Here is a 26709-nt window from a genome sequence, read left to right on the forward strand (position 1 = left end):
CCCATTCCGATTTCGCTTTCTTTATTATTTATCATTCTTTCAAAATAGGATATGTTCAAAAAATATAAATAGGTGCAGGGAACGCTGGTGCCCCGCACGGTCCCCTGGAAAGAGCACGTTGTCCCGGGACGGGCACTGCACTGCAGAGGGGGCGGTGGGGAAGCAGAGAGGGGCTGCAGCCCCCAGCACCCGGATCCCGGGTCTCAGCATCCCCTCGCCTCCCTCCTCCCACAGCTCCTTCCACCACAGCCCCCCCGGCCCTCCCCACCCGTCCTGACGTGCTGCAGCAGTAGAAGGATTCTGGAAAAAAAAAATAAAATAAAACCCCAAAAGGTGCTGTTCACCCTGGAGATTAAATAACAGAAATAATTACATTGTTCGTGGATAAAATCAGGAAAAAATAATCATCTTTATTATTTAACTTAACCCCCTGCCCTTTGCAAACCCACCCCCCTCCCTGTCCCCAAAGGCACGAAGATAATTGGAACCGGACGGTTAGTAAAAATGCTGAGATCTAATTCGTTTTGCTTTGGTGCTTGGAAAAACAATTACTTTTTTTTTCTTTAGATATATACACAAAGGTGGGTTTGTCTTTAATATATTTTTTTTTCCTTATATGACAAAAAAGCAACAAGAAGAAGAAGAAATCGACTCTGTTAATATAACTGTTCCGTTAAAAATCTCTCTTTTCTCGCGTTCCCCCTCGGTCTCTCGGCCCGCTCTAATGGGTGGGTCTGTGCACGGCGCTGCCGCTGGGTTTCGACCGGCTCCTGGGGCTCCTCTTGTATAGCCTGCGCTGGTAGCTGGAGGCTGTGGAGGAGAAGAAAAGGCACCTTGTTGGCAGGAGCCGGGACAGAGGAGCTGCTTGTCCCCCGCTGGCCGGCCCGGCCCCTGCCTGCCTGGGAAAACACGGGCGGCCGCAGGCAGCGCTGCCCGGGGCCGGCCGTGTGTGCCCCGGCGCCAGCCCGCCCGCACACGCACAATCGGCCCTTCTCCCGCCCTGCCCGGGCTTTGCTTCACCCAGGGGAGAAGGTGCCCGGGGCTTGGAGAGAGCCTGGGCAGGAGCATCATCTCCACAGCTGCTTGTTCCATCCTGTCCCTGTGCCCAGGCAGGAGGGCAACTCTTCCCCATCCCACCCACTGCCCTAAATCCCCAATCCCAATATGCATAAGCAGTGGGATGTGCTCAGCTCATAGGAGGAGGAACAGCCCTGGCTGGCTGGCAGGGGCAAGGTTTCTGCCTGATCTTTGCTGCCAGTCTCCCTGGAAGCTGGAGTGCTCTGGTGTGATAATTGCAGGAGGGTTTTGGTGGGAGCAGCAAAAACTGGCTGGGAGCAGACCAGGTCTCTTGATCGCTGTCAGTCCGTGTTGGGAACAGCCTGGAGCTCTCCAGGCCCACAGCAGAGCCAAAGGAATCAGCATCTTGGTCTGCACCAGGCAGCCGCCCTTGGACACCTCCATCCCTCCTCCTTTCATCTCCTCCCTGGGGCAGAGGTTTGTCCCTTAAGCCTGTATCAGCTTTCCCTGGCTGTGGGATCTGTGCTTAATCTGCCTTATCTGGAATTGCCCAGCCAGAACAGAACCTGGAAAGGAGGCCAATGGACAGATGTGGTTTGTCTGAGGCCAACAAATATCTTGGGAATCTGCAGGCAGTCAGGGATGGGACAGGGGTGTAGGCAGGCCTGGGAGTGGGCTGGGACACCAGTGGAAGAAGGCTGACTGCCATCAGCTGGAGGCCTGACAGAAGGAGAGTCAGGAACCCAGCCCTGTGCCTTGGCTTGTATATGCTGCAGGACTCCTGTCTGCTCCCAGGGCAGGAGGACACTGGGGAAGGGCTTGGGGGCCCCATAGCTCTCCCATCCTATTCTCTCTGTTGATGCAGGTCGTGCCAAAACTCATCCTTTCAGAAGCCATTTATTTTTCCTTCTCTGAGTAGCCTCGGCCATTCGTAAGCTCCTTGTTACCCTTTCCTGACTCTGGAGCTGCTCCTACTCTGCCTTGGTGGGTCTCCAGGGCAGTCCTGCAAGCCAGGCTCTGTGGTCCACACTTGACCCAGAAGATGTCATCTCCCATGGCCCCATCACAAGGGAAACTTCCAAGAAGTCAAGGGAACCATGGTGTCCCCTTCTGCCTGGCTCAGAGGCATCCTACACCGTGAGAGGATGCCCTGCATTCCCACCTCCTTCCAGCTGCAGGGAGGCCTCACCATAACCCATGCTAAGGGGCCCCAGACGTACGGTTTAGGCAGGATATCCGTGGCTGCTCCCACTGCCCGCTGGGCTGGCAGCGGATCGTGGGCACGTGGCGCTGGATGTAGCCTTGGTCGCACTGGTACCGCACCAGGGAGTTGATTTCATAGCGTTCCTTCTTCCCACCGAAGGTCCTGGCGTTCTCCACAGCAGGGGGGTCCCCACAGGCCACTGTGAGAGATGGGCAGAGATGTGGAGAGTGAGAGAGAGAGAGAGAGAGAGAGAGGGAGAGCACCTGGCTGGCTGAGCAGGCAGCTCACATCCAGGACAGGCTGGGCGTGCACAGCCTTGTCACTCATCCATGTGTAAAACCTTAACTGCCTTTGAGATTGCCTCTGTCCACAAAGCTTAGGGACAGGGGGATATGGAAATTCTGTGAATTGAAATTAAGCAGGGGTCTACCTTAGTGCTCCACTCCTGGCTCCTGAGAGCTGAGCATCACGACAGTGGCCTGTGTCTGTGGGAGGGCACAGAGCTGGTGTGTGGAAGTGATGCCAGGATATGACTCTGCCTGGGGATATTGAACTTTAACGGCTTATCCTTTTTATTTTCAAGTCCTTGTGAAACTTTCTCCTAGAGCCTACTTCTGTTTATAATTCCTTCTCTCTCTTTGCTCACCTTTTGCAGTAGCAAAACCCACATTCCTGGGAACTGGGCAGCACTTTGCTCCAGATCCACAGCCACCTACTGAGTCCCTCATCCTTGCCTGTATGGTACAGGGTGCTGACCTGTTCCTTTCTTGCAGGTGAAAGGGAGGTGATAGTTGCAGGGAACGTCGTTCCATTCGCCTTTCTCGTGCCAGATCATCACAACGCAGTCCTCGCCCGCCGAGAAGAAGTTGTCAGGTTGGTTGGGCCTCCAGTTCTCGTATTGCTGCCAAGAGAGGACAGTCCTTCATCTAAGGTTGGGCCCTGGTCTCTCGTATTCCCTCCTTCATCCTCACTCCACCTCTCTCCAGCAGAGCCTGTGGGTTGCCAGCACTGCCCTTACACCAGTTATTTCTGCTGCCTGGAACCCAACCAGCTTTTCTAAAGGCCGTAAAAACCATGGGCCCTACAAAGTTTGGGATTGCCTCCACTCAATGCCCAAGCCAAGCATTCAATATGCAAGCCATGAAGCCCTTCCCACTGCCCCCTAAAAGCTGTGGGGCTCCAGGCTCACCAGGGAGTGCCCGTCAGACCAGCGGAAGTCGTTCTCCACAGCTCTGTCACTGAGGCCGATCCACTGGTAGTCCTGTGCATGACCTGGAAGAGCAGGAGGGGGAGAAAAGAGTCATGGCTGTCCTACACATTGCTGGAAGCATTTCTTTGCTATCTCAGCTGTCCCTGGCCCTGGAGCCTCTGGGATATGTCCCAGTTGATATTCCCTGATGCTCTTTTTCCTTATATCATGTTTATCCAGCTCCCTCCCCGCTCAACCTGCCATGGGCATGGGTGCACCCATACAAGGATGAGGATTTGTTAGGATTCATACAAACACTCATGGGGCAAATGGTGGTTTTTACACCACTTTGGATAAATATGCCTGTAGAGTCAGAGTCCAGTGGTTGGATCCATGCCCAGTCTCAGGCTGCCCTCAGCACTCACTGTTCACAAATTCTTGCTCCTCTGGGGTGATGATACTGCTCAGGTGGGCTTGATGTTGTCGGCATCTGGCCTCTGCATCCATCCAAGTCTCCCTCTCTTCAAAGTGCCTGTAGCAGTTGCCCTGGAACTTGGTCCAGCCTTCCTCACAGTTTTGCAGGTCTGAAACACACAGAGGAGGGATGAAAAGGAGTTGGTGCATGTGTCTGAAAGCTTTCAACTCACCTCTTAGCAGCTCATGCTCCCATGGCATGGGACAACACATGGTGACTTTCACTAAAAAGTACACCCTGACACAGTTGCCTGTAGGAATTTCCTGGGAAAATTGTCAGAACACATCCAAGACACGCAGGGAGGGCAGTCTGTGTGGAAGGCTCTGTGTCTGCAGTGACACAACCAGTGTTACTAGAAAGCTTGAATAATACAGACTTATTCCTGAGAAATTAAATCCCTATGTAATGTTCCTGAAGTCTGCTTTTGAGAAACTAACCAAGCAAGAACATCTCTCTTCCCACTTGTGCTGGCCTGCAGAGTTTTCTTGCTTTGGAAAAAATCCCTCCAAACCCCACACCCAGATGTCCAGAATCAATGCATATGTGTTGAAAGTGAAAGAGGGGACCACCAGGTTTGGGTGGTTCCATCACTTGGTGTGATTCTGGAGCTCTGGAGGAGAAACAAACTGACCAAGATGGCTGAAAAGAAATGGAGACAGAAACTTACCATGGTGGAGAGAGAGAATTAAATCTCAATGAAAAAGCTTGGAAGATGCTAAAGAAGTACAAACATTTCTCAGCTTTTCAGAAGATCTTTTACCATCTGAGAAATATTGAGGAACTGAACACACAAATTAAGAAAAATAAAACCACAGATGGAGGAAAGTAGAGACAAATGGAGAAACTGCCAGAAAAGACCTTCAGCAGTTCCCATGCAAAGCAACACCACACATCTGTCTGCTACACGTGACTGAAGGAAACAGAAAATGAAATGTGTTTAATCTCAGCCTTTCAGATGCCTGATCCTTTTCTAGGAGAAAGGCCATGCTTTCCTACATAATTTTTTCTTAGAGTTAAGTATGGCAGCAATTTTCTTGGAAAAGAATGATGAAAATCTTGTTCCCTGGCAAGGACACTTCCATGGTGACAAAAGGGACTGTCTGAGTGCATTGTTCACCTATAGTGTCCTATTGTCAGGAGACCAACAGCATGAATGGTCTGTCTCATGGGACTATGAAGATTTATATTCTCCATGAGTTTTGGGGCACTGGCTTCCTCTTGCATCTCCCAGGCATCAGAGCCCATAATTCAGAGAAAAGAGAAAATTAAGTCTGGCTTGGATGAAACAAGATCATAAGCAGTCACAGGGTGGAAAATCTCCCTGTATTACAAGGATTTTCAACAACAGGTATCATGAGTGGTATGAAGAACTGATGAGGTTGCATTGGAAAATTGATGTTGAGACAGCACAATTCCTGCCCAGAAGGTCCAATGATCCTGAGCCTTCTCCTTATGGTCTACTCCATATGTTCATATTGGAAGCAGAAAGAGATGCAGAGAAAGGGAAGGAGAAAATCCAACATATATTATCATTACACGTGCCAAGGTGAAGAAGATACTGCAACCTTATTTCTCTTTTGTTTGAGCAAGACAGGAGAGCTTCCCCTCAGCCAAGCTGATAAAAGTTCAGACTTTCATCAGCTTTAAGGAAAAAACTCTTTTTTCTTTCCTTGTAGAAGCAAAAAGAAGTATTAGTGCAGGTCAGAATGCCTAATTTTGATGGAAATACAGGTTGCTTCCTGTTTTCTCAAAGGTACATTCCCTGCTGATTTTGCCACAGGAAGCCACGTTGTGGAGATGACAAAAATGTCACGCTGTGTCAAATCAGTGGAGATTCCTGGAGTGAATGATACTTTCTCAGCTGTATCTTCCCTGAGAGAAACACAATCATTTTTCATGGCTCAGTTGAAGCCTTTCCTTCCACAAAATTCCAGTCTAGCAGAAAAAGTTTGCCTGGGGTGAAGATGTACTCAGAGAGTTCCCTACTGTTACACATGAACGGAAAGACCCTTGACCCAAAGAGACAGCAACTTCTATGATCAACATTGTTATGATCTGTGTGGAGCTTCACTGAAGAAACTTAACAAAGAGAAAGTTGAAGAAGACAACAGAAGCTCCTGCTTAGGAATCTTAGAGGACATGGTGCTGTGAGGAACAAACTTATCAAATTAGATACGCAAAAGTCTCAAAGCTTTTCCCTTGTATGTTTTAAGCTGCTGTTAGAGGTTAGCTTACTGAGATGAGGGCAGCACTGACTGGGGACCAGCTTTTTGGGGGGGAACAAGGTGGTGCAGCAGTTAGTAGGATTAGCTGAAGCCAGGGAGGCCGTACCAATCTCACACAGGTCCCCTCCGTAGCTGGGAAGGCAAAAGCATTTGAAAGAGTCGATGCCATCAACGCAGGTGGCTCCATTCACACAGGGGCTTGAGTGGCACACATCAGTGTCTGCAAGAAATCAAGGGCTTCCATTAGGGCTCTGGGAGGCAAGTGCACCAACAGGAGAACTTGTTTCCTTGCTTGTTTAGGAGGGAATATCAGTTGTTTTGGGGGGACTTGAGAGGGTTGTATTTCATAACATACTGCCACTGCTGCTGCTGGAAGAATGAAGGCAAGAGGCCCAACCCACCCTACAAGGAGGACATTGGTTTTCTGATGGTTGAACACCATTCTGAAGATATCAGAACAAAGCTCAGCAGGATGTATCCAACACACAGCACTGGCTGTGGTAATTCTTCCTTGTCTGCTGCCTCTGCTTGATGCATCAAATGTGCAAACTTGTGCCTGTGCCTCCACCAGCTAAAGGTCTATGAGGAAGAATGTGGAATTCTTCAATAAGTGATGGAAACATCCTCAAATAGATCTCTATCTCCTAACCAGTGTTCCTGGTTTTCTGTCCTCACTAATTGTTTCTTCCTAACCACAATTTAGATGAAGTTCTGCATCAAGAAATCTCTTCTCAATGACGATGAAGAAAGTGCAGAGAAGAAAAAAAGTGTGTTCAAAGGTGGTTCAGAGCTCCTCAACTCTTTCTCTTTGGGGATCTTAGACCTGGCTATGGGTGCCTATTCCTTGGTGAGGCATACTGGAGTGCAGTGACATTTTCTCCAGACCTGCCCCCACTATGGGCTCTTCTGCTTGCGATGCAGATGGAAGAAGCTGGTACATCTTTTCCAACTGTGGACTCCATTTTGGTGGAGAGAGCTTAGGAATCAGAAGAAGGGTCATTCAGAACAGAAGGATTTCAGATACATTCAGCTCAGTAACAAGGAGGAAGCCTAAGTAAGAAAATGGGAACACATCCACGGGGGTTGGGTTAAATGACGGCTGGTTAGATCCTCGTGTGAGACAGTGTCTCTTTCACACTCAGGAGAAATGCAAGGCTTTAATAGTAATGACTAACACTCCATGCTCTTCTTGTGGATGACAGGGTTAGTGAGGAAACATTCAAAGATAATAAACATGCTGGCTGTGGAAACAGCAGAGCAGAGCAGTGACTCCCCAAGATCTGTGTTCATCTTCTGACTGGGGTGTATTTGGTTGGATATTGTTTTTGTGGAGCTGAGGCCCAGCTGCTCAGTGTCCCCAGGCACAAGAGAACAGATGGGCGTTATACCCCCTGTGGCTGTCTAGTGACTCAGTGGCCAAGGGCTGATACGTCATCTAAAAGCTGACATGTTCTGTAATGTGCCTAAGTGATGGAAAAAATCCTTTCTGACCTTGGATGGGAAATCTGTGTGTGCTTTGGAGCAAGGAGATTGTCATCTTTACTCTAGGCTGTACTACTGTGAGCAGTTAAATCATTCCTCAGATGGCTGATGAACCTCTTACTCCAGTCTTGCTGTTCTTCTCTGAGAGAAGGAATTTTTTCACTCTGGATTACCCTTCTAAATCTCACGAAACCTTTTTTGGATTTCTTTGTTCACTGCAAAATGAAGATAATTCCTGTTTCCATGATACTAGTAAATGCTCTGAGACTTTCCAGAACAAAATGGGAGTCACAAGCCTAGAGGAAGAATAGAGGAGCTGAACTTGGCTGAGTATTGCTTATTAGTCACACTTGGAGTTCCTAGAAGACAGGGAGCATAAAGAAAAACAAGGTATCCTGAGGGGTGATTGCAACTCAGGAGGCCCTTTGGGCTTCCCAACAGCAGTGGCAGCAGAAGTTCATGTTTATTGGGGTGGGCTCCAGCTGAACACGTAGGAAAAGGCTTTCCTTCATTCGTCAGGCTCTGTGAAGTGGAAAGAACACAGCAGAGGTGGGAGCGAAGCACTCATATGAGCTCAAGCTGAATGTTTAGCAGGGGATAATGAGCCTTCAGCTGTCTTCGGCCGTGTGGAATGAAACTTGGCGTGTCCAAGATCTCTTCTGAGATGCAGGAGACCTGCTGTGTGCTGCCATCCCTAGTCTTGGAGGAGGAGGGAGCAGGCACACATCTGTGAAATCATTGCCACAAATTTCCAGCTGGGTAATAAGTCTGGAACAGAGTTTCCTTTTACAGATATCGCATATAATATGGTTGCACATATTATATATGCAGTAAAAACAAATCTCTGATTATAATATATATGTTATGTATCTCTCCATACATATACATATATATTTTTATATGTAACATGTAGAGAAAGGGTGTGTACTGGTAGGTAATGTTGGAGAAACAAACAACAAATACAAGTGAGACAAAGACAGTTTCTTTTCCCCCAAGCTTCAAATAGCTGGAGAGATGTTTTAAACATGTGATGATCATAAACACCAAACTCCCCTTTAGCCTGTTGGTACTGTTGAGGCAGTGACCTTTTCTCCATCTAGATGTATCATCTCACCAAGCTGATACTGGAAATCTCAAATATATCTGTCAGTTTGGAGAAAGCATTGCTGATTCTGGTTCTCCCAGAGAATCTGGATCTCGGGGGTATTCAAGAAAGGTCTAAATGGTAAGACTGGCAATGATGTTGCCTCTGGAAATCCTGGCGAATTGGTTTGTGGGTGCTTCAAGGATAAGGCACCTAAGCCACAAACATGATTTACAGGAGGTGAGAACTCCATTAAAAAAAAAAAAAAAAATCTCATCTATCACACAACACTTAAGTTTTTGGTGGTGTTTGTGGTGTTTTTTTTTTTTTTTTTTTTTTTTTTTTTTTTTTTTTTTTTTTTTTTTTTTTTTTTTTTCTCCATAGCCTTTTATATACTATAAATGTGTCTACTCCACATTGTTCAGAGCTGGATGAGGTTAGCAAATCACTGCACACCTCTTCAGCCAGCTGCAAACCTGCACCACTCTGGGTGTGCCAGCTCTGCTCAGCACAGAGAGAGCCCCCACCTCCGCAGAGCTGGCTGCCAGGTACCCTGACACTCCAGGATTTAGACACCAGCTATTTATTTGCTTGGCTGAGCAGTCATCCAAAAAGTCAGCTCTGCTTTGCGATGCAGCTCAAGTGCTTATCAGCTGACAAGGAGACAAGACCACTGCTATTATTACCCCGAGCTAACAAAGGACAGCGATAGTGGAGGAATGCAGAAGGGAGGCAGCCCTCGCTTTCAAGAGCTGCAGCTGTAAAACAAAGACGGGGAGAAAATGCCTCGCGGTGCCAGGAATAGGAAACCCAGTTAGAACATGTTATTAACTCACTTCTTGAGGATAATGCAGAATTAGCAATTTTCTTCTAAAGAGGATTCATACTGCGCTTAATATTGCCCAGAAGTTGCAAAAATTCCTCAATTCTACTGTCACAACAGTTTCTATTTTTTGCTACTAACAGGACCCAAGGTCTAAATTTTTAGATACCCTTTTAAAAATAAACCAATTAAAACAAAATGGCCAATGCAAAGCAGGTCTTGCATCTGGAAGATGTAAACTGTTGGCTGGAGAAAGCAAGGGGAGTTACACAGCTGCAGCACAAAGTTTGAATTTGTTCCACCATTTTCTTCCTAAGACTTTTTTCTCCATTGTCAGATACACACTATATTTAGTCAGAATAATTTTCTTTTGGTGCAGCTAAAACCAAGAGAAGTATTCTTGTCATCGCTGCCCATGGTAGGGGGAGGTTCGAGCTAGATCATCTTTAAGGTCCTTTCCAACCCTAACCATTTTATGATTCTGTGATTCTCCCAAAGCCTCTGAAAAAAAAATTTTGTACTAGATCATGGAAATTGGAAAGAGAAACCTGGAAGAAATGAAAGAAAAATAGATTGGCCCTGGTTTTGCTCAGAAGGCAAATGACTTGTAAAAGTGAGCATGCAGTGTCAGTGGTGAGAAGGAAATGCTTTTAAAATTCTTCATTTCAAGCTGAGACAACAATACCAGAAACAATGCTACCATTTCCTAAAACAGTGCAGTCTGTGCATTTCTCTCCATGGCTGCCTATATGGAAGATGAGCAAGAATATCCATTAAACAAGGTCAGCTTTGTGCTTAAAACATCTACTAAAGAGGAGCAGCTGGTGAACAGAGGGGATGCTATCACTCAAACCCTGAACAAACTGTAGTTTCCCTGAAGCTGTGAGTAGCAGGTTTAGTAACATATTCTATGATATTTCTATATCCTCCTGGTTTTTTTTCTACAGAGCAGAAAAGGTCAGAGAGAAGGGCAAGGCATTTTCAGGATGCCAACAGTGCCTGTTGTGCCCCTCACCCTTTCTTTATAGACCTCCTTGTAAGTGCAATGATCCAAACAGGGAATCAGAGACCAACTAGATAATTATCTCCTAGAGATTGGGAAAAAAAAATCTAGGTACAAATTAAATTTGCTTTTCAGAGTCTGCTGGGAAGTTTGAACTACTTATCTGGTAGCTCAAGCATCAAAGAAAAACATCGGAGCAATTGTAGGGTGACTCCAGAAGAAAAGAATAGGAGGAGTTGGGGAAACCAGTTCTCTCACATTTTAAGTTAAATGCTAGCATTGAACATCATATAGCCAGCTACTGACTTACAATGAGCAATTAAGTCATTAAAATAATTAATTACAATAATTGAACCAAAGGCTCCATGCAGCAGAAGGGGCAGGCATTGCTGCAGCCTTAAAAAGACTCTGTTTTAGTAGACCGTCAAATTTCCAGGAGGACCTGTTGATCTACTGGAACCTTCAAATTGTCCAACTCATGGAAGAAGAGCTCAGGAAATTTGGTTATCTCTGTCTCCAAGATATTATGTGTAAAAATAAATGGATGTGTAAATAACACTAATCCAAGGCTGTAGGTTACCTCTGCAGAGGAAGGTTTTGTTTTAGCAAATTAACTTCTGATGCAAAGCAGACAGTGTGTCCAGGAGACATCAAATCATCTGCTCAGCCACAAAGAGTCTGTCCCTCTCAGCCAGGATGGGGACTTCCATCTCCTTCTTGAGAGTATAATTTGCATTCCACATTGGGTGAAACATTCTGAATCAGGTGAATATTTTCTTGACTTTTCATCTGGATGATTTTCTCTGGATGAACAAAACTCAATCCCTTGGACTTCCAGGTTGTTAAGTATGAGGAAAGCCCATTAAGATCTTTCCTCATTTGTATCCTAACCTTCTGCTGTGTGGGGACATAGGCAACAGACTTCATGGACTTGTTTCACCAGAGACAAGCAAAACTTAACATAAAAATATGCCATTTCAGCACATTTCTCTTTCCCCTCGCAACTGGAGTGATGTTTTAAAGTCATTGACTGGTCTGAGAGCTCCAAACCGCAGCCTTTCACTGAAGTGCCAGCATGTATTTTCAGCTAATAATTATTTGTCTTCAAATGCTACCAGAAGCAAAAAGACCCGCTGAGTTGGCAAAACCCGGGGTGAGGAAGCCAAGATTATGGACAATTCCTTCAGCTTGTGGGGTTCCTGTCCTCATGAAGGAATCAAATGCTGACTAAAGACATGCACATGCACAGTCTCCAGTTTGCTAAAGCTAAAACATACTGGCACTCCAAGTGTTAATCTTCAGTCTTCTGGCTCTGGCTTTTAGAGATACTTTTTAGGCTCCAGCAGAGCAGAATAATATCATTCTTCTTAAATCATCCCACTAAATAGACTCCTGGATCCAACTGGAACCCTCCAACAACAGGGCCAGAGGGCAAAATCCACATTTCTTCCTGTTCCTCACTCTAAGCTCCTGTAAAACTGAACCAGCTTGACCCGCTCTTTAATGTCAGTCAAAATTTGCTGCACTGCCTGGGCACCCATTGCACCCTACAAACCCTGAGCACACCACAAGACATGCATACGTGAGCTGATTGTTTTTTTTGCAAGAGCTAAATTTCAAGACTGGGAAGCTTCAAGTGAAAAGGCAGCCACGACATGGGAAATGGCATTTTGGGATCCAGCCTACAGTTCTTCCTTGTAGACTTTCCATGTTCACAGTCCCCAGAGCTCTGTAAAAAGTAACAGCCCAAAAAAGGAAACCTAGGATTCCTTTTCTTTCTTTTTTGTATTTTTCTTTTTTTTCTTCTTCTTTTGTCATCTCTTTGCTGTAATTCTCTAGGAGAGGTTTTCCTTGTGGTAGGAGTGTTCTGAGCTCATGGTCAACAAACTTTTTTGCCACCTGGATAAGCTTCCTTCATACCCTGACCAGGACTGCATTTAACTCTGTAGGGACACTGTAGTAAAGTTTACCAAAAAAAAGAGAAGTTTTACCCTAGAATATCTTCCCTGGTGGGAATACCAGCCGTATACACATGTGTTCGAGCCCATTTGTAATTTATAAAGTGTACAATTAAACTTCATGCAGTGGTTGCTTACCTCTTTCTGTCTCCTGCTAAGAAACCCCAGCTGCTACATTGTCCTCTCTGTGACTTGCAAATACACATATTCCAGTTTCAGAATATTTGTCAAGATTCTTCACACATGAGCTGCTGAACACATGGTTTTCTTTCAAAATACTTCACAAAAATGTTGGCTAACAAATGGTCTGAGGAATCTGGCAATCGCCTTGTGGTTAATTTTTAAAAAGAAAAAGCAGTGGAATAAAATCCTTATTTTGGGGCCAATAATTTTAAAATATTTTTTTTATTTTTACTAAGCCTCACTGGCTTCCTTTCTCCCCCTCAATGCTGCCTTTGCTGGCTTATTTTTGTCTCTTGGTTTGGACGTGGCAGTGGGCATGGCCCAAAAGCAGAGCCTACTTTTGCAAGAAGGGGTTTTGGGTCTGTAACTCCTGCACCACCACCCTGGCAAGCCCTGGGTGCTGTGCCAGGTTGGAGCAGTGGGAATGACCCTGCTGATCTGCCCTCACCCAGCACAGATGTGCTGTGAGCAGGACAAAGGTCTGTGATTACCTGTGCTCTCAGAGAGAGAGAGAGAGAGAGCAGAGGGGAATGCAGTGACTCACTGGAAACATTTTGGGGATGGAAATGACGTTAGAAACCAGGCTGAGCTTCATAAAGCCCTCCACTTACAGACCCCTACTGAGTCCAGAGCTACCCATCCTGAATGGTGTAAACTGACCCCAAAGAAGCAGTTTAGGAGGTAATGTGGGAAGGAGTAGAATTGATGACACTTTTGTCAGAAGGAAGTGAGCAAACCTCTTTGCACATACATTTTGTACCACACTTAAGCAACATGTGGCCCTACATGAATATGTGGTGCTTTGAGAACTGAGCACATGCAGGACATTCATACAATAGCACAAGCACTGATGGCTTTCCAATGAGGCTTGTCCCCAGGTGCCAACTCTTGATGGCAGCAAAAGGAAACCAAGCTGTGCCCAGGGATGCTGCAGGACATCCTGTGTTACCAGGACTGGGCATCTCCCTTGGCCAAGAGGCACAATGTCTTATATCTTGTTGGGTTTTTTTTTTGTCACTGCAGTGCACTAGTGCTTTCACAGCATGTGAACTCTTCACAGAAAATGCTCATCAGAATGCCAGGAGAGTGTTTTCACCATAAATGGTTAATCAGAGTTAAATATCATGTCTGTTTGTACATGGCAACAAGGGAGCCCAACCAAAGGCAGAGCACTAAAACACTAAAAAGGCAGGGTGGAGGGAAGGGCATTTATCAACAGAGCTGACAAAAGCTAGTGATGCTCTGAGCATTATCTCACACGTTTATCCCATTTTAGCTGCAGAGAGCAGCTACAGACCAGAGGGTGGCCACATGCTGAGCAATACTTGGGGCTGTAGGCACCACAGAAAGAGAAACAGGACTGAGACTATCAGCCCATCTTCTCCAGCTTCTCAGGTGCATGCAGGGTGGAAAACTGGCAGGTGGAGCCACTCTGTGGAACATTGGAACAGGCTGCCCAGGGAAAAGGTTGAGTCACCATCCCTGGAGGGATTTAAAAGACATGTAGAGGTGGCACCAAGGGACATGGGTTAGTGGTGGACTTGGCAGTGCTGGGTTAATGATCATAAAGGTCTTTTTCAACTTAAACAATTCTATGATTCTGTGATCATGACATGTGGAAAACCCCATGTTTATGGTTTTCCATCAGAACAATGTTCTGCCCAAGTCTGCTTCCGTGTTAATGTTCCCTGATTAGAAAAAACCAAAAAAAGTGACAGCTATGCCCCCTCCTTCCCTTCCACAAAGCTTTCCCTTCCATATGAGACACATTACCTTCTGTAGTGGGTCCTAATGCGTCAGTTGCTTCTTGTGAGACTTGGGGCAGGGCAGCAGTGGTGGTGGCCAGCAGATGGGGACTGTCTGGAGCAACAGCTGTCTCTGTCTCTTGTTCTGACACCACAGGAGGGGAAGGCTCCATTTCAAGCTGAGCCTCTTCAGGGTTCCTGAGTCCTTGTGTTGGTTCAACATCTGGAGTCCTGGTACTAATTACAATGTCTGGGACAGAGGTTTCCCCTGAAATGCCTGTGATAGAGTGTGTCACAGCTCCAGATGTTGTGTCAGGATTCTCCTTCTCCTCAGGAGTACCAAAGGGCTCCTCGCTGGCCAAAGATGTGGCAGCTGTTCTGATGTTGGCAGCAGGCAATGCAGATACTTCCCCACTGGTTTCATGGACTGTGGATGCTTCTATGCTGATCTCAGGAAATGTCTCACCTCGGGCTTCTTGACTTGTGGGTGTTCCTATTCTAATTTCAGGAAATGCAGAAGTTTCTCCACTGACTTCTTGAACAGTGGATGTTTCTATGAAAATTTCAGGATAGGCAGATGTTTCACCCCTGGCTTCTTGACTTGTTGGTGTTTCTCTGCTAAACTCAGGGAATGCAGATGTCTCTCCACTGATATCATGGACTGTAGAAGTTTCTATGCTAATCTCAGGAAATGCAGATGTTTCACCTCGAGCTTCTTCACCTGTGGATGTTTCTATTCTAATTTCAGGAAATACAGATATTTCACCACTGGTTTCATTGATTGTCGAAGTTTCTATCCTAATTTCAGGAAAAGAGGACATTTCCCCACTGATTTCATCAACCGTCGAAGTTTCTATGCTGATTTCAGGAAATGCAGAAGTTTCCCCACTGGTTTCATGGACCGTTGAAGTTTCTATGCTAATTTCTGGGAAGGCAGATGTTTCACCCCTGGCTTCTTGATTTGTGTATGCTTCTATTCTAATTTCAGGAAATGCAGAACTTTCTCCACTAATTTCATGCACTGTTGAAGTTTCTATGCTGATTTCAGGAAAGGCAGATGTTTCTCCACTGGTTTCGTGGACCTTCGAAGTTTGTATGCTAATTTCAGGAAAGCCAGATATTTCACCCCTGGCCTCTTGGCTTGTGGATGTCACTATTCTAATTTCAGGAAACGCAGATGTTTCTCCACTGATGTCTGGACTTGTGGATGTTTCTATTCTAATTTCAGGAAACGCAGACGTTTCCCCACTGATGTCTTGACTTGTGGATGTCACTATTCTAATTTCAGGAAATGCAGATGTTTCCCCACTGATTTCTTGCATTGTGGATGTTTCTGTGCTACTTTCAGGAAATGCAGAGGTTTCACCACTTGCTTCTTGACCTGTGGATGTTTCTGTGATAATCTCGGGATACCCAGATGTTTCACCCCTGGCTTCCTGACTTGTGGATGTTTCTGTGAAAATTGCAGAGGTTTCCCCACTGATTTCTTGAATTGTTGATGTTTCTGTGTTAAATTCAGGAAATGCAGATGTCTCCCCACTGATTTCATGAATCGTGGATGTTTCTATACCAGTTTCAGGAAATGCAGATGTTTCACCACTGATTTCATAAGCTGTTGATGTTTCTAGAGCACTTTCTGGCAGTGCAGATGTTTCCCCACTTAGTTCACCAGATGCAGAGCCTTCACCACTTGGCCCCAAACTGTAGGGAAAGGTGACAGTTTCCCCACCCAGTTCCTGTGATATTGTTGGTCTTGTCACCATTTCTACTAAATCAGAAGTGACTAAAGTGATTCCTGGAAGCCCTGAGGCCTCCCCACTGATATCAGTCACTGCTGAAGACAGCCCACTTAGATCTGTGGCTCCAGAAAAGTCTCCACTAATGTATGGGATTCCAGATGTCTCTCCACTCAAGTCTCCTGCCCCTGAGAGAAACCCACTAGTCTCCACAGCTCCAGACCCTTCTCCAGATACTCCTCTGTCTCCAGAAGTAAATCCACTGATTTCTATCATCCCAGATGGTCCTTCTCCCACTTCTTGTGCCACTGAGGTCTGTGTTACAACTTCCACCAAAGTGGTATCCACAAGAGACACCGTGGGAAAGCCAGAGGTGAGTCCACTTTCCTCTCCAGACAGCAGACCACTGGTGACATCAACTGCAGAGGTGTCTCCGCTGCTGTCTGTCACTCCACTGGGGTATCCACTCATCTCCAGCACTCCAGAAGCACTCCCACCAAAGTCTACATGCCCAGAAGGCTCACCACTGATGTCTAAACTCCCAGATGCTATGCCTGATCCATCTTCATCTCCTGAAGGCAATCCACTGATTTCCAAGGTCTCTTTTGCTTCTGCTTCTGTAATTGGTGGTGTTGTTGTCATTTCCTCCAGAGTGTAATCTACAAAGGTAGTGCCTGAGGCCTCACTGCTTCCATCAATACCAGAGGTAAGGCCACTTAGGTCCACCAGGCCACTGATCTCATGTGTTCCAGATGTTTCTCCACTGGCATCCAGTCCTGAGGGCAGCCCACTCAGCTCAGACCCTCCTGAGGGCAGCCCGCTGATCTCGGGTACCCCAGAGGGCTCCCCACTGGGCTCAGCTCCTGAGGGCAAGCCTTGGGTTCCACCACTGCTGTCCCACTCAGAGGATGGGAGCCCTGACAGGTCTCCTTCACCACTGACCCCGATGGACCCTCTTCCCTCCTCTCGCCGTTCTGTCACTGCTGTCACGACTTCCACTAATGTGGTATTCACAAGAGAGATGGTAGGAAAGCCAGAGGGGAATCCACTTTCCTCTCCAGATGACACGCCACTGACAAGCTCGGTGCCAGAGGTTTCTCCACTCGCTCCAAAAGGCAGCCCGCTGCTTCCCACTTCAGGTGGCACCCCTCTAATTTCTGGTATCCTCGAAATAGACACTGATATCTCCTCCTCTGCAGAGGGCAGGCCACTGATATCAACAACGCCAGAAGAAACACCACTCAGGTCTCCTGAGGGCAGCCCACTTTCTCCAGGTGGGAAGCCACTGGCATGCAGGTCTACTGATGGTAATCCACTCTCTCCAATCCCCGAGTGGTCTCCACTGAGTTCAAAAACTCCAGAGGCTGATTCTCCACTTGTCTCTGGGACTCCAGGTACCCACCCGGATGCTGGAGGTTCACCACTGACTTGATGCTCTCCAGATTCTGTCACCTCCCCTGACACTTCACTGACGGAAGCATTGGTACATGTTTCCTCTGGTTCTATGGTAGTTGGAGGAAAAGCAGATGGACTCACTGGAAAAGAGAGAGAAGACAAAGAGAAGGAGTTGGGACAATCATTTATAGTTTGTGAGGGTCTCAACCCTACAGCACCAGCCCAGCATGACTCAGGCTACAAAGAAGCTCTGAACCCACCTGAGAGCAGTGACACATCGGTTGGAAAGACCTCTCTACCCCAGGCTGTCTGATTCTCAGGCTGAGTGGCAGACTCTGTCTCCATGGTCACCTCCTCCCCAGAGGGCACCCCTTCCACTCCAGGGATCACTTGTGTTGCCAGCACATCTTCAAAGAATGGGGTGACCCCCTCCTCCTCCACAGGAGGCAGAGCTGGAACAAAAAGACATAGGAGAGCGTTTCCAAAAATTCACAATATAAGACATCGGTGAAGCGCCTCACTCAACCCGGCACCTCAACATGCCCAGCCTCCCTTTTGAAATCCCTTTCCCCCAGGAGACAGATTTGTGCACCCTGCATGGGCTGGAGGGTACCTCTGAAGCAGAAGGCGTGGTGCCGGGACAGCGGGTCGGGGAAGCCGGTCTGGTTGTGGTGCTGGTACACGGTCCTGACTCCTGGCGCATCCCCTCCGCAGGCGGGACGGGGGCTGACGATGGGGTAGCGCAGGCTGCCGTCGGCCAGCCAGCCCGCATAGCACCTGTCCAGGCCCTGCTTCCAGGCGGCGTGCAGCTGGCCCACAGAGGCCAGAGTGGCGTTCTGGCTGTGGCAGTACTGCTGAGCCTCCGGGAAGGTGAACTGCTCCGGCTGGGTGGCGAAGAACACATCACCTAAGGGATGGGAGGGAAAACACGCGTGAATCCCTGCATCCCAGCAGACAGAGGTGTGTGGAGCACATTTTTGCTCTGCAGCAGTGCTCGGGGGACAGGGGAGGATGTACCCTTGAGCCTGTCGATGTAGCAGTACACGTCGTAGGTCTCCGAGGCCGGGCGCATGCCGTAGGACCGCACACCTGGAGTGTTCTCTTTGTCCCCTATGCAGTTATTTCGGGGATTCACAATGGGATACCTACCGAAAAAAGGAAGAGTGGAGGTAATCCAAGGTCAGCCTTATGTAGCCAGGACTGAAGGACTTCAGTGTGCTTGGGAGCAGGACATGGAATCTTCACTGTTTGAGCCCCCAGTGTGACTTGAAGTCCACTTACTGCTCGAGGCAATAAATATAAATTTACTGCTACTCTTCCTACACACCAGGAAGGCTCACTGGTGCAAGATGTATACACAGGTTAGGAAATGAAGAAAAGAAGTGGACAAGAACATGTCTGTTGGCCACTGAATATCATGGCCTGGAGAAAATTTTGGGTCAGCAAAGCTTTTGATGTTGATGAGGAGAGCAGCAGGACAAACAAGAGTGAAGCCTCAATTTCCTGGGTGAATAGTCATTTTGAAGGGTGTCTTCCCCAGGTCAGTGTGACTTTACCTGACTGTCTGGTCCCGCAGCCAGCCAGCATCACACTGGTCGAAGCCAGCCTCGTAGGCAGCCTGGAGCTGCTGGGGGGTGGCAATCACAGCACTGTTCTCCAGACAGGCCTTCTGGGCTTGGACAAAGGAGAAGGCGTATCTGCTGGTGGCTGCACGGTAGTGAAACACCACACCTGGGGGAAGAGAAGCTGTGGTGAGACAGCAGGTACAGGACCACCCTGCACTGAGATGTGTGACCAGAAATGGTCTTCCAAAAACCAGTGCAAGGACCCTCTCAAACCGCTTTTGCTGGAAATGCTTCATTCATGGAGCCCTGCTGCCACTGAGGGTGATGTCCTGGGGATCTCTTTAGCCCTCCTCTAAGGTCTTCTTGCCTTGACTTTCCCCTTCCCTGGAGTCAGATGGATATGGGAGAGCAGAGTGTGACCACTGCAGCCCAAGCATGAACCCTGGTCAGCACATGATGGGGTGGCCCACAGCCTCTCCTCTCCTGCCCTACTGTGATGAAGGTGCTCAGCCTGTCCCTGACCCCAAACAGGCCTGTGCACCTCCAGGGACCTGGATGCCCTCTGTGACAGCAGAAACTCAGGCTGTTTTCAGCTGAATGGTAACCTCTAGACTGAACTGACCTTCAGGCTTATTGGAGTCCTGGTGACTTACCTGTGGGGGAGATGGGCTGCTCGGGAAGGTGACCAGCACCGGGGGCAGCTGTCACTTGCACAAGCTCATCTTCCACTGTGAATGGCAAGGCAGACTCCAGTCCTGGTGTGGCAGTCACCCCCGTGACCTCTTCCACAGAGCTCACCTCTGCTGTTTCAGTGGTACTAGCAGTGCCTAAATCTACGGTGGTGATGGCAGTGCCTAAATCTATGGTGGTGATGGCAGTGCCTAAATCTATGGTGGTGGCCTCTTCAGGTACAGTCCACACGGCTGTGACATCCTCCCTGGTCACACTTTCCTCCTCAGTGGCAGCTGTCTCCGGGGTGACAGCGGTGGTGAAGAGCTCGGGCGGGGCAGTGAAGCCCTCGTACAGCCCGGTGGCGCTGGGGGTGAGCTCGATGGGCTCCAGGGTGGCGATGCTGCCGCGGGCCTCCTCCTCCGTGGCATTGCGTGACAGGGGCAGCTCCACCTCGGTCTGGGTGACGGTCTGGACGGTGAAAGCGCTGCCCAGCTCGCTGCCTAACTCGTCGATGAACTGCCCTGGCACCAGGCTCTCCATGTCGTCCCCTGCATCAGGACACAAAGCAGCAATCAGAGAGGGTAATGTCAGTCTGATGAGGTGACCTGCACTGGTGCTGCCTCCAAGAATCATCTGGGTATCTCTGGCTCTGACAGGACCAGGGAAATCGTGACCGTTTGGTAAAAGACATTGTTTTCCTCCCTCCACTGTGGCTCTGTACAGCACGCAGGGCATGGTCACGAAGCACTGAGCCACCTCATGCTCCAAATCTGGTTTGTCAGCGGGGACATTGCCCTCGCTCCTTCCAGTTCTCCTTCCCGGGAACACCTTGCCCATATCCAAGTCTGTACTGACCTCTAGTGCCTGCTGCAAGGAAGTTGAGGTGGACAGAGGGAAGTCAGGGAGCAGAATAACCTACACGGCAGAATTGTCTTGAGCCGTGGGAGAAAGACAACTGGATCCTCACACTCGGTGCGTGAAATCTCAGCAGGATCACGATCTCCTTCTGCTCTGCCCAGGCAATGGCTTGAGAACTCATCCCATATTAACATCCTAACCCATTGCCAGGACAGCCAAGGCAACTTGCTGTACCAAACACATTCAAACAGCTCCCACCTTTCCCTTTCCAAATCACTTTCCTGCTCAAGTCACATCCCTTGGGTCTAGGAGAACGTGCTGAACATGGCACTGAGCAGCTCAGCTGACAAGGACAGTGGTTTGCAGAGCAGCATGAAACAGCACCATTAGGGCAGGTAAGGGGGGGATGTGCAGCAAGGCAGGTCTTGGCTGGAGAGGGAAAAGGTATGAGACAATGCCGGGGTTTTCCTCTAATAATGCTTTTCCTGCTCTATTTGCAATTTCATTTTACTCCTAGTTCATTTTAGCCAGTACCTTTCAGCTCTCAAGGGATTCCAAGATTTCTGTAAAGATGCTCAGACAAGCACTGACCATATGCAGCAGTTTCAGAGGCAAACCCTGAAATAACCAGAAGGCTGTGGCTTGGTGGACCAGTCTTTAGCTTGGCCACATAACTGGGTACCTCCATGAGTCTGGGAGAGGCATCTGAGCACAACAGATCTGATCAGAAGGGTTTCAACCCGTATTTTAAAATATTATTATTTTTTTAACCGTGACAATCCTATTTGAATGTTGGCCTCTGGCTGCCTTGAATAGACCATATATCACTGTGTGTCCCCCCTCTTCTTGCTGCAGGGAGAAGTGTGCACTTAGAAGAAAAGAGGAGCAGCTGGGATGCGATTTTAATCCACTATTCCCAGAGACTGCGTCAGTCTCAGATTTATCCCAGGATGGAAACTCAGTCACGCATCTGTACCACATCACATCTCATCACTACACACATCTTCAGGGTCAGACCTGCTCTCTTTCTCCTTCACTTCCTTCTCCAGCATTCAAAGTCTTGTATGTGAAGCACCTGAGCTCTGCTTCGTGTCTCCAGAAGAGCTTTAGAAGCAGGAGGGTGTGGGAGGACTGGAGAGACGTGGATTGTGTTACACCCACCTCCACAGAGCCCCCCATGTACGGGTCAAGCATCCTTTCTGGATCTGCTTTCTATCTCAACATGACCAGAGGACTTACTCCTTTGCCAAAACTGCTTTCTCCCCTTTCTTTTATTTTTTTAAAGAAAACCCAACAACAAAGAAGCAAGAGGTTGTGTCTGGCCAGGGAGCTCCTCTTTGCTGGTGTGCAAAGTGCCCCACGTGCGAGGGACTCACCTGTGGGCTTGATACTTTCTGAGCTTGAGAAGACCTAGCTCTTCTCAAAGGAAACTTTTCAACTTTTCAAGTTTTCTTTTCCCCAAAACAACCTTGTGTAAACAATATTCCTTTCCCATAACAACAGGTGTTTACTATTTCTACTACTTAGCCAATGGGAGAGGTGTCAGCCCTATGGACCTATAACGTGCCTTTTAGCAAAGCATGTTATAAAAGGGCTGGATGAATTGTAAATAAAGCCTTCTGATTTCTACTGTCTTCTGACTGGAGTCAAGCACCTTTATTTTTTGTCCTATTGCAACAAACAACAAAGAAGCAAGAGGTTGTGTCTGGCCGGGGAGCTCCTCTTTGCTGGTGAGCAGAGGCATTTTTCAGCACCTCATGCCCAAGGCACTCACCTGTCACCCTGAATTTTCTTGCTTCTGAGTCTTTGAATCTTTGCAGTGAACATTCTCATGCAGCGTGATGTAAACTACACATATTTTTAGAATTTATCTGTGTGTTTACATATTTCTTCTCTGGAAGGAGAAGTACGATTGATGGCAATGTTCACCAATGATGTCAGAGGGGTGGCAACCTGTATACCCAACCCTTGGCCCCCTGACCAAAACGTATATAAGACAGAGAGTCAAAAAATAAAGACAGAGCTTTCCTTGCTCGACTTTCTGCTTCCTGCCTCATTCCTTGTGTGTGGTGGATAACAACACTCACCGCTGTAGCAGATGGCATCATAACGGGAGTCGGGGTGGGGGTACCCCGTCTGGTTGACGTACAGGTACACCGTCCTCACGCCCACCAGGTTGCCCCCGCAGTTGGGCCGTGCCCTGGAGATGGGGTAGCGCACGCTGCGGTCGGCCAGCCAGCCCGCGCTGCACATGTCCATGCCGTCCTTCCAGGCCAGGTACAGCTCTCCTGTGGTGGCCAGGCGCGCTCCCAGGCTGCGGCACTTGTCAAAAGCTTCTTGGAAAGTGAACTTCTCTGGGGCGGTGGCGTAGAAGACTTTGCCTGCAATCAAACCGTCTGTTAGCACTGGAATTACCTGTAGGTTTTGATCCTAATTCCCTTTCTGTTCTCCTTACCACTTCCAAGAGTTTGGATAAGATAAAGACTTCTGTGTATTAGAGCTGAAATGCAAGCCCATGTTGTTGACTTTTTAAAGAAAGTGAGTCTTGTAGACCAAATGCAGATTTGAGCAAAACCACACCAGCTGGAGCCACAGGGCAAAGGGAGATAAAGGATAATTGGAAAGGGGAGATAAAGGATAGTTCTGTTGTGCTGAATATTTCAATGAATCCCTATCATAAGTATGAATGATTGACACATCTGAATGTCACACACTCAAATGGCTGATCAGGCAGGATGGCCTGGGCTCTGGTGGAAGTTAGACAGACTCCACCCTCTATACTGCATTAGTCATTTGACATTAAAATTGTCTAAGGTCTAATAAAAAGGCTGTAGAGAATATCTTGGCTGGCCAGGGTATGTGCTTTTCCAGCTTTAACCTGTCTTTTCTCTATATGCTGTTGTCCAATCTAGGTATGATGAGGGCTTTGGCTGTTTTAGCATCTAATAACAATAAAAGCTACAAATCACCTTGCATTTGCTCTGCATAGCAGTAAACATCATAGGTTTCATCTGGCTCACGGACACCGTAGGTCCTCACTCCTGGAAATTCGTCCTTGTCGCCATAGCAGCGCTCCCGGGGCCAGTGGATGGGGTACCTGAGGGAGAGATTGTGGATAAGGAGTGGAGGGCAGGACCCTGGCAGCCACAGAAGGCTGGGAAGGAGCTGCAGAGCCCTGTCCCGTTGTGACTTTCCCTTCCCCTGCGCGTCTTCTCACCTGACAGTCTGGTCAGCCAGCCAGCCAGCATCACACTGCTCGTACCCATCCTCATAAGCAGCTTGCAGCTGCTCTGGGGTAGCAATGACAGCACTGTTCTGGATACAGGCCTGCTTTGCCTTCTCAAAGTTCAGGGTGTATCTCGTGGAGATTGCTCTGTAGTGGAATACGATGCCTGGAAAAGACAATGGACATCACTCACAATCACCAACCCCTTACCTTCCAGAGAAGGCACAAGAAAAAGGTAAAATTAAACCTCGTCCTGTACAGTCCTGCAGTAGAAGCTGTCGCCCTGTCTTATACAGAAAGCAAAAACCACAAAAAAAGAGAAGGATTGTACAAATTTTTTGTTATTTTATCCACCTATTACTAGGACAGGCTTTGCAATACGGCAATAGAAGTTTTTTCCAGAACAGCCCAGTTCTCCAGATGAGGGCATCCCATCTCCTAAAATGTTTGGAAAAAATTAAAAGTCTGATAAGGGCCCTGTTCCAGCTTTACCTGCTTCAGCAATAGCCCAGTGTGTCCAGTACCACCTCCTGCCAAGGATGTGGTCTTTCAGTCTCTGTAACTCACCTTCTGCCAGAAGAATATTTTTCTTGCCATATTCTGCCATGAGTCATTTTACTGGTTTGTTTAGTCTGGTCCTAGCCTGCTAAAATAAATCCTAGCCCATGGCTTCTGCTCACCCACCCATCACCTTATCTGTGACCTGAGAGAAAGGGCTTATTCCTGTGAGGAGAGAGAACACTGCATTCTCTGCCTGTGTGCCTCTTCCTCCCTTCTGCCCTGACAAATCAGCAAGACACTGAGAGAAAAGAGCAAGGGCAGGACCCCACCTTTCACTAGGACCTCTATGGTGTCTTCTCTGTCCTCAATGCCGTACATCACTTCGCAGCGGTAAATCCCTGTGTGGTTGGATCTCAGGGCCTTGATCTCCAGTGTGGCATCAGTTGGGATCGCAGGGTAGTTGGGCAGGGAAATCACATCCTTGTACTCGCTGTTGAGACGGATCTTCCCACCCGTGGCCACCAGCAGGACAACTTCAGTGCCATTGGAGAGCTTGCTCCATTTGATCCGTGGGGTCAGCACAACACTGGGGTCCTGCTCCTCCGGGATGTTGAAGTAGCACGGGATATTCAGAGAGCTTCCCAGGATAACACGCAGGGGAGATTGCTCAGGTATCTTGACTTCCAGGCCATCACTACTGTCTGCTAGTTCCCAAACAGAGCAATGGTTATGTCAGTAACACATGTAGTACAAATCATCCCATGTTTCCATATGAGCCAGTGCCTATATCTGCTGTGCAAACCTGTACCCACATGTTCAGACATGACCTTTTTGGTCTGGTCTAGAAAGGGAAGTTATGGCAATGACCACTGCACCATGGCTGCTTTTGAGATTTGGACCAGTGCTGGGTATGGGAATGAAGGGAACAAACTGCTCTGCCGCAGCAAAGCTGCTGCCCACGCTATGAGATCACACCTGTAATGTTTCAAAAGGGAAATGCTGCCATTCTCTCAGTTCCCCCGCAAATCTGCAGCAATCTCCCTGGCTTCCCAAGCACCAGAGCAGTGAGAGGCTGTGGCACAGCAGCCATTCAAGCAGAGGAGCCTAGTGTGTGCACAGCACAGATCTTGGGCACATTTATTTCTGGGGGCTGCCTGTCCTTGGGGATGGGACCAGAGTGCAGCACATGCTCAGTCCTGCTTTGCCATGCCCTGGACACATACCTGAGAGCTCCACAGAGTCGGCTGCGGTGATGACTTGCAAACACACAAACACTAATAGTAAAGTGGTCATAATTTACCTGCAAGAAACAACACAGGGAGAAAGGATTTGTGTATGTTCACAGGGAGCTGAGTGCTGTGGATGCTGCTGCAGGGCAGTGCAATGCTTCCAGCTCCCCCTAAAGCCTCCTACACTCCTCACACCAGCAGGGAGAGCCTGTTCTTGAGGAAAGATTCTGCCTCAAAGTGCTGCTTGCTTCGGAAAATCAGCCCATGAGACAAATAAATAACATGCTCTGCTATGTACAACAATCTGAAATGTTATTATACATCACTTAAAATATTGCTTTCCCCCTCTCTCTCTTGTAATTCAGTCTTACTTATGGATCATAAAGACAATTTTACAACAGGTCTTCACACACCTGTTAAATATTTACTCAAGGGGGACCATCGAGTACACTAAGCCTTTGTCTCAGAACAGGAGCTGCCCTTCACTGGGCATCCTAAATCAAGCCAGCACTGGCTCTCAGGCCAGATGGTTGGAAGAATTTTGTATTCCTTAAAATGCTCAGAAGGGAAGTTTGCCCTCTGCATGGTGAAAAAGTCTTTCGTCCAACACTCCTGCATTGAGAGCCAGCATATCCTCAGGTGCCTGATCCAGAACTAATAAAAGAAATCCACAGGATACATTTCTGGGACTCTTAAATCCACCCTAAAAATATCTTCTTGGGATCCTTCAATTTGTCAGAGCAACCTGCTTCTTCTGAAGGCTTCAGGAAAAGAGAGAATCATCCTGCTGGCATTGAGTGACAGAAGCAATATAGGGAGGCCAGCTAATTTAATCCTAACTGGATTACCATCCAGTATAATATCATGCCATGTTAAATCACCACAAAGGCTCTAATTGATTTCAATATTTCAAATAAAAACCAGGTCCTCTGGCAACCCAGCACAGTTTGGCATCACATTTCAGCCCTGACTCAGAAGGAAGGACCACACCTACTGAATCACTGGTGTTTCCTTTGAGGTCCAAATATTGGCTGTTTCACTCCTGTGATCTAGAAAAATTCCAGATGACTTCAGCTGACAGGTAACATTCCAGGTATATGCCTATTGGACTTGTAGAAAACTCCATTACATATCCTCAC

General features: G+C 47.8%; 1 protein-coding gene across 1 annotated transcript; it reads right to left on the reverse strand.

Moving 5' to 3' along the window:
* Positions 1 to 721: 721 nt before the first annotated feature.
* Positions 722 to 25634, reverse strand: ACAN (aggrecan; the record flags this gene model as incomplete). The annotated part of the gene is made up of 17 exons (XM_083870661.1): positions 722 to 810; positions 2238 to 2420; positions 2978 to 3122; positions 3411 to 3493; positions 3836 to 3994; positions 6217 to 6330; positions 14417 to 17659; positions 17780 to 17971; positions 18133 to 18426; positions 18537 to 18664; positions 19076 to 19250; positions 19738 to 20304; positions 22702 to 22995; positions 23584 to 23711; positions 23832 to 24006; positions 24671 to 25042; positions 25565 to 25634. The coding sequence occupies 17 exons, from the start codon at positions 25632 to 25634 to the stop codon at positions 722 to 724; spliced, it is 6411 nt and encodes a 2136-aa protein (XP_083726787.1).
* Positions 25635 to 26709: the final 1075 nt, after the last annotated feature.

This window comes from Zosterops lateralis (assembly GCF_965231275.1).
Source record: "Zosterops lateralis genome assembly, chromosome: 13".
In the NCBI taxonomy this organism is placed as follows: Eukaryota; Metazoa; Chordata; class Aves; order Passeriformes; family Zosteropidae; genus Zosterops; species Zosterops lateralis.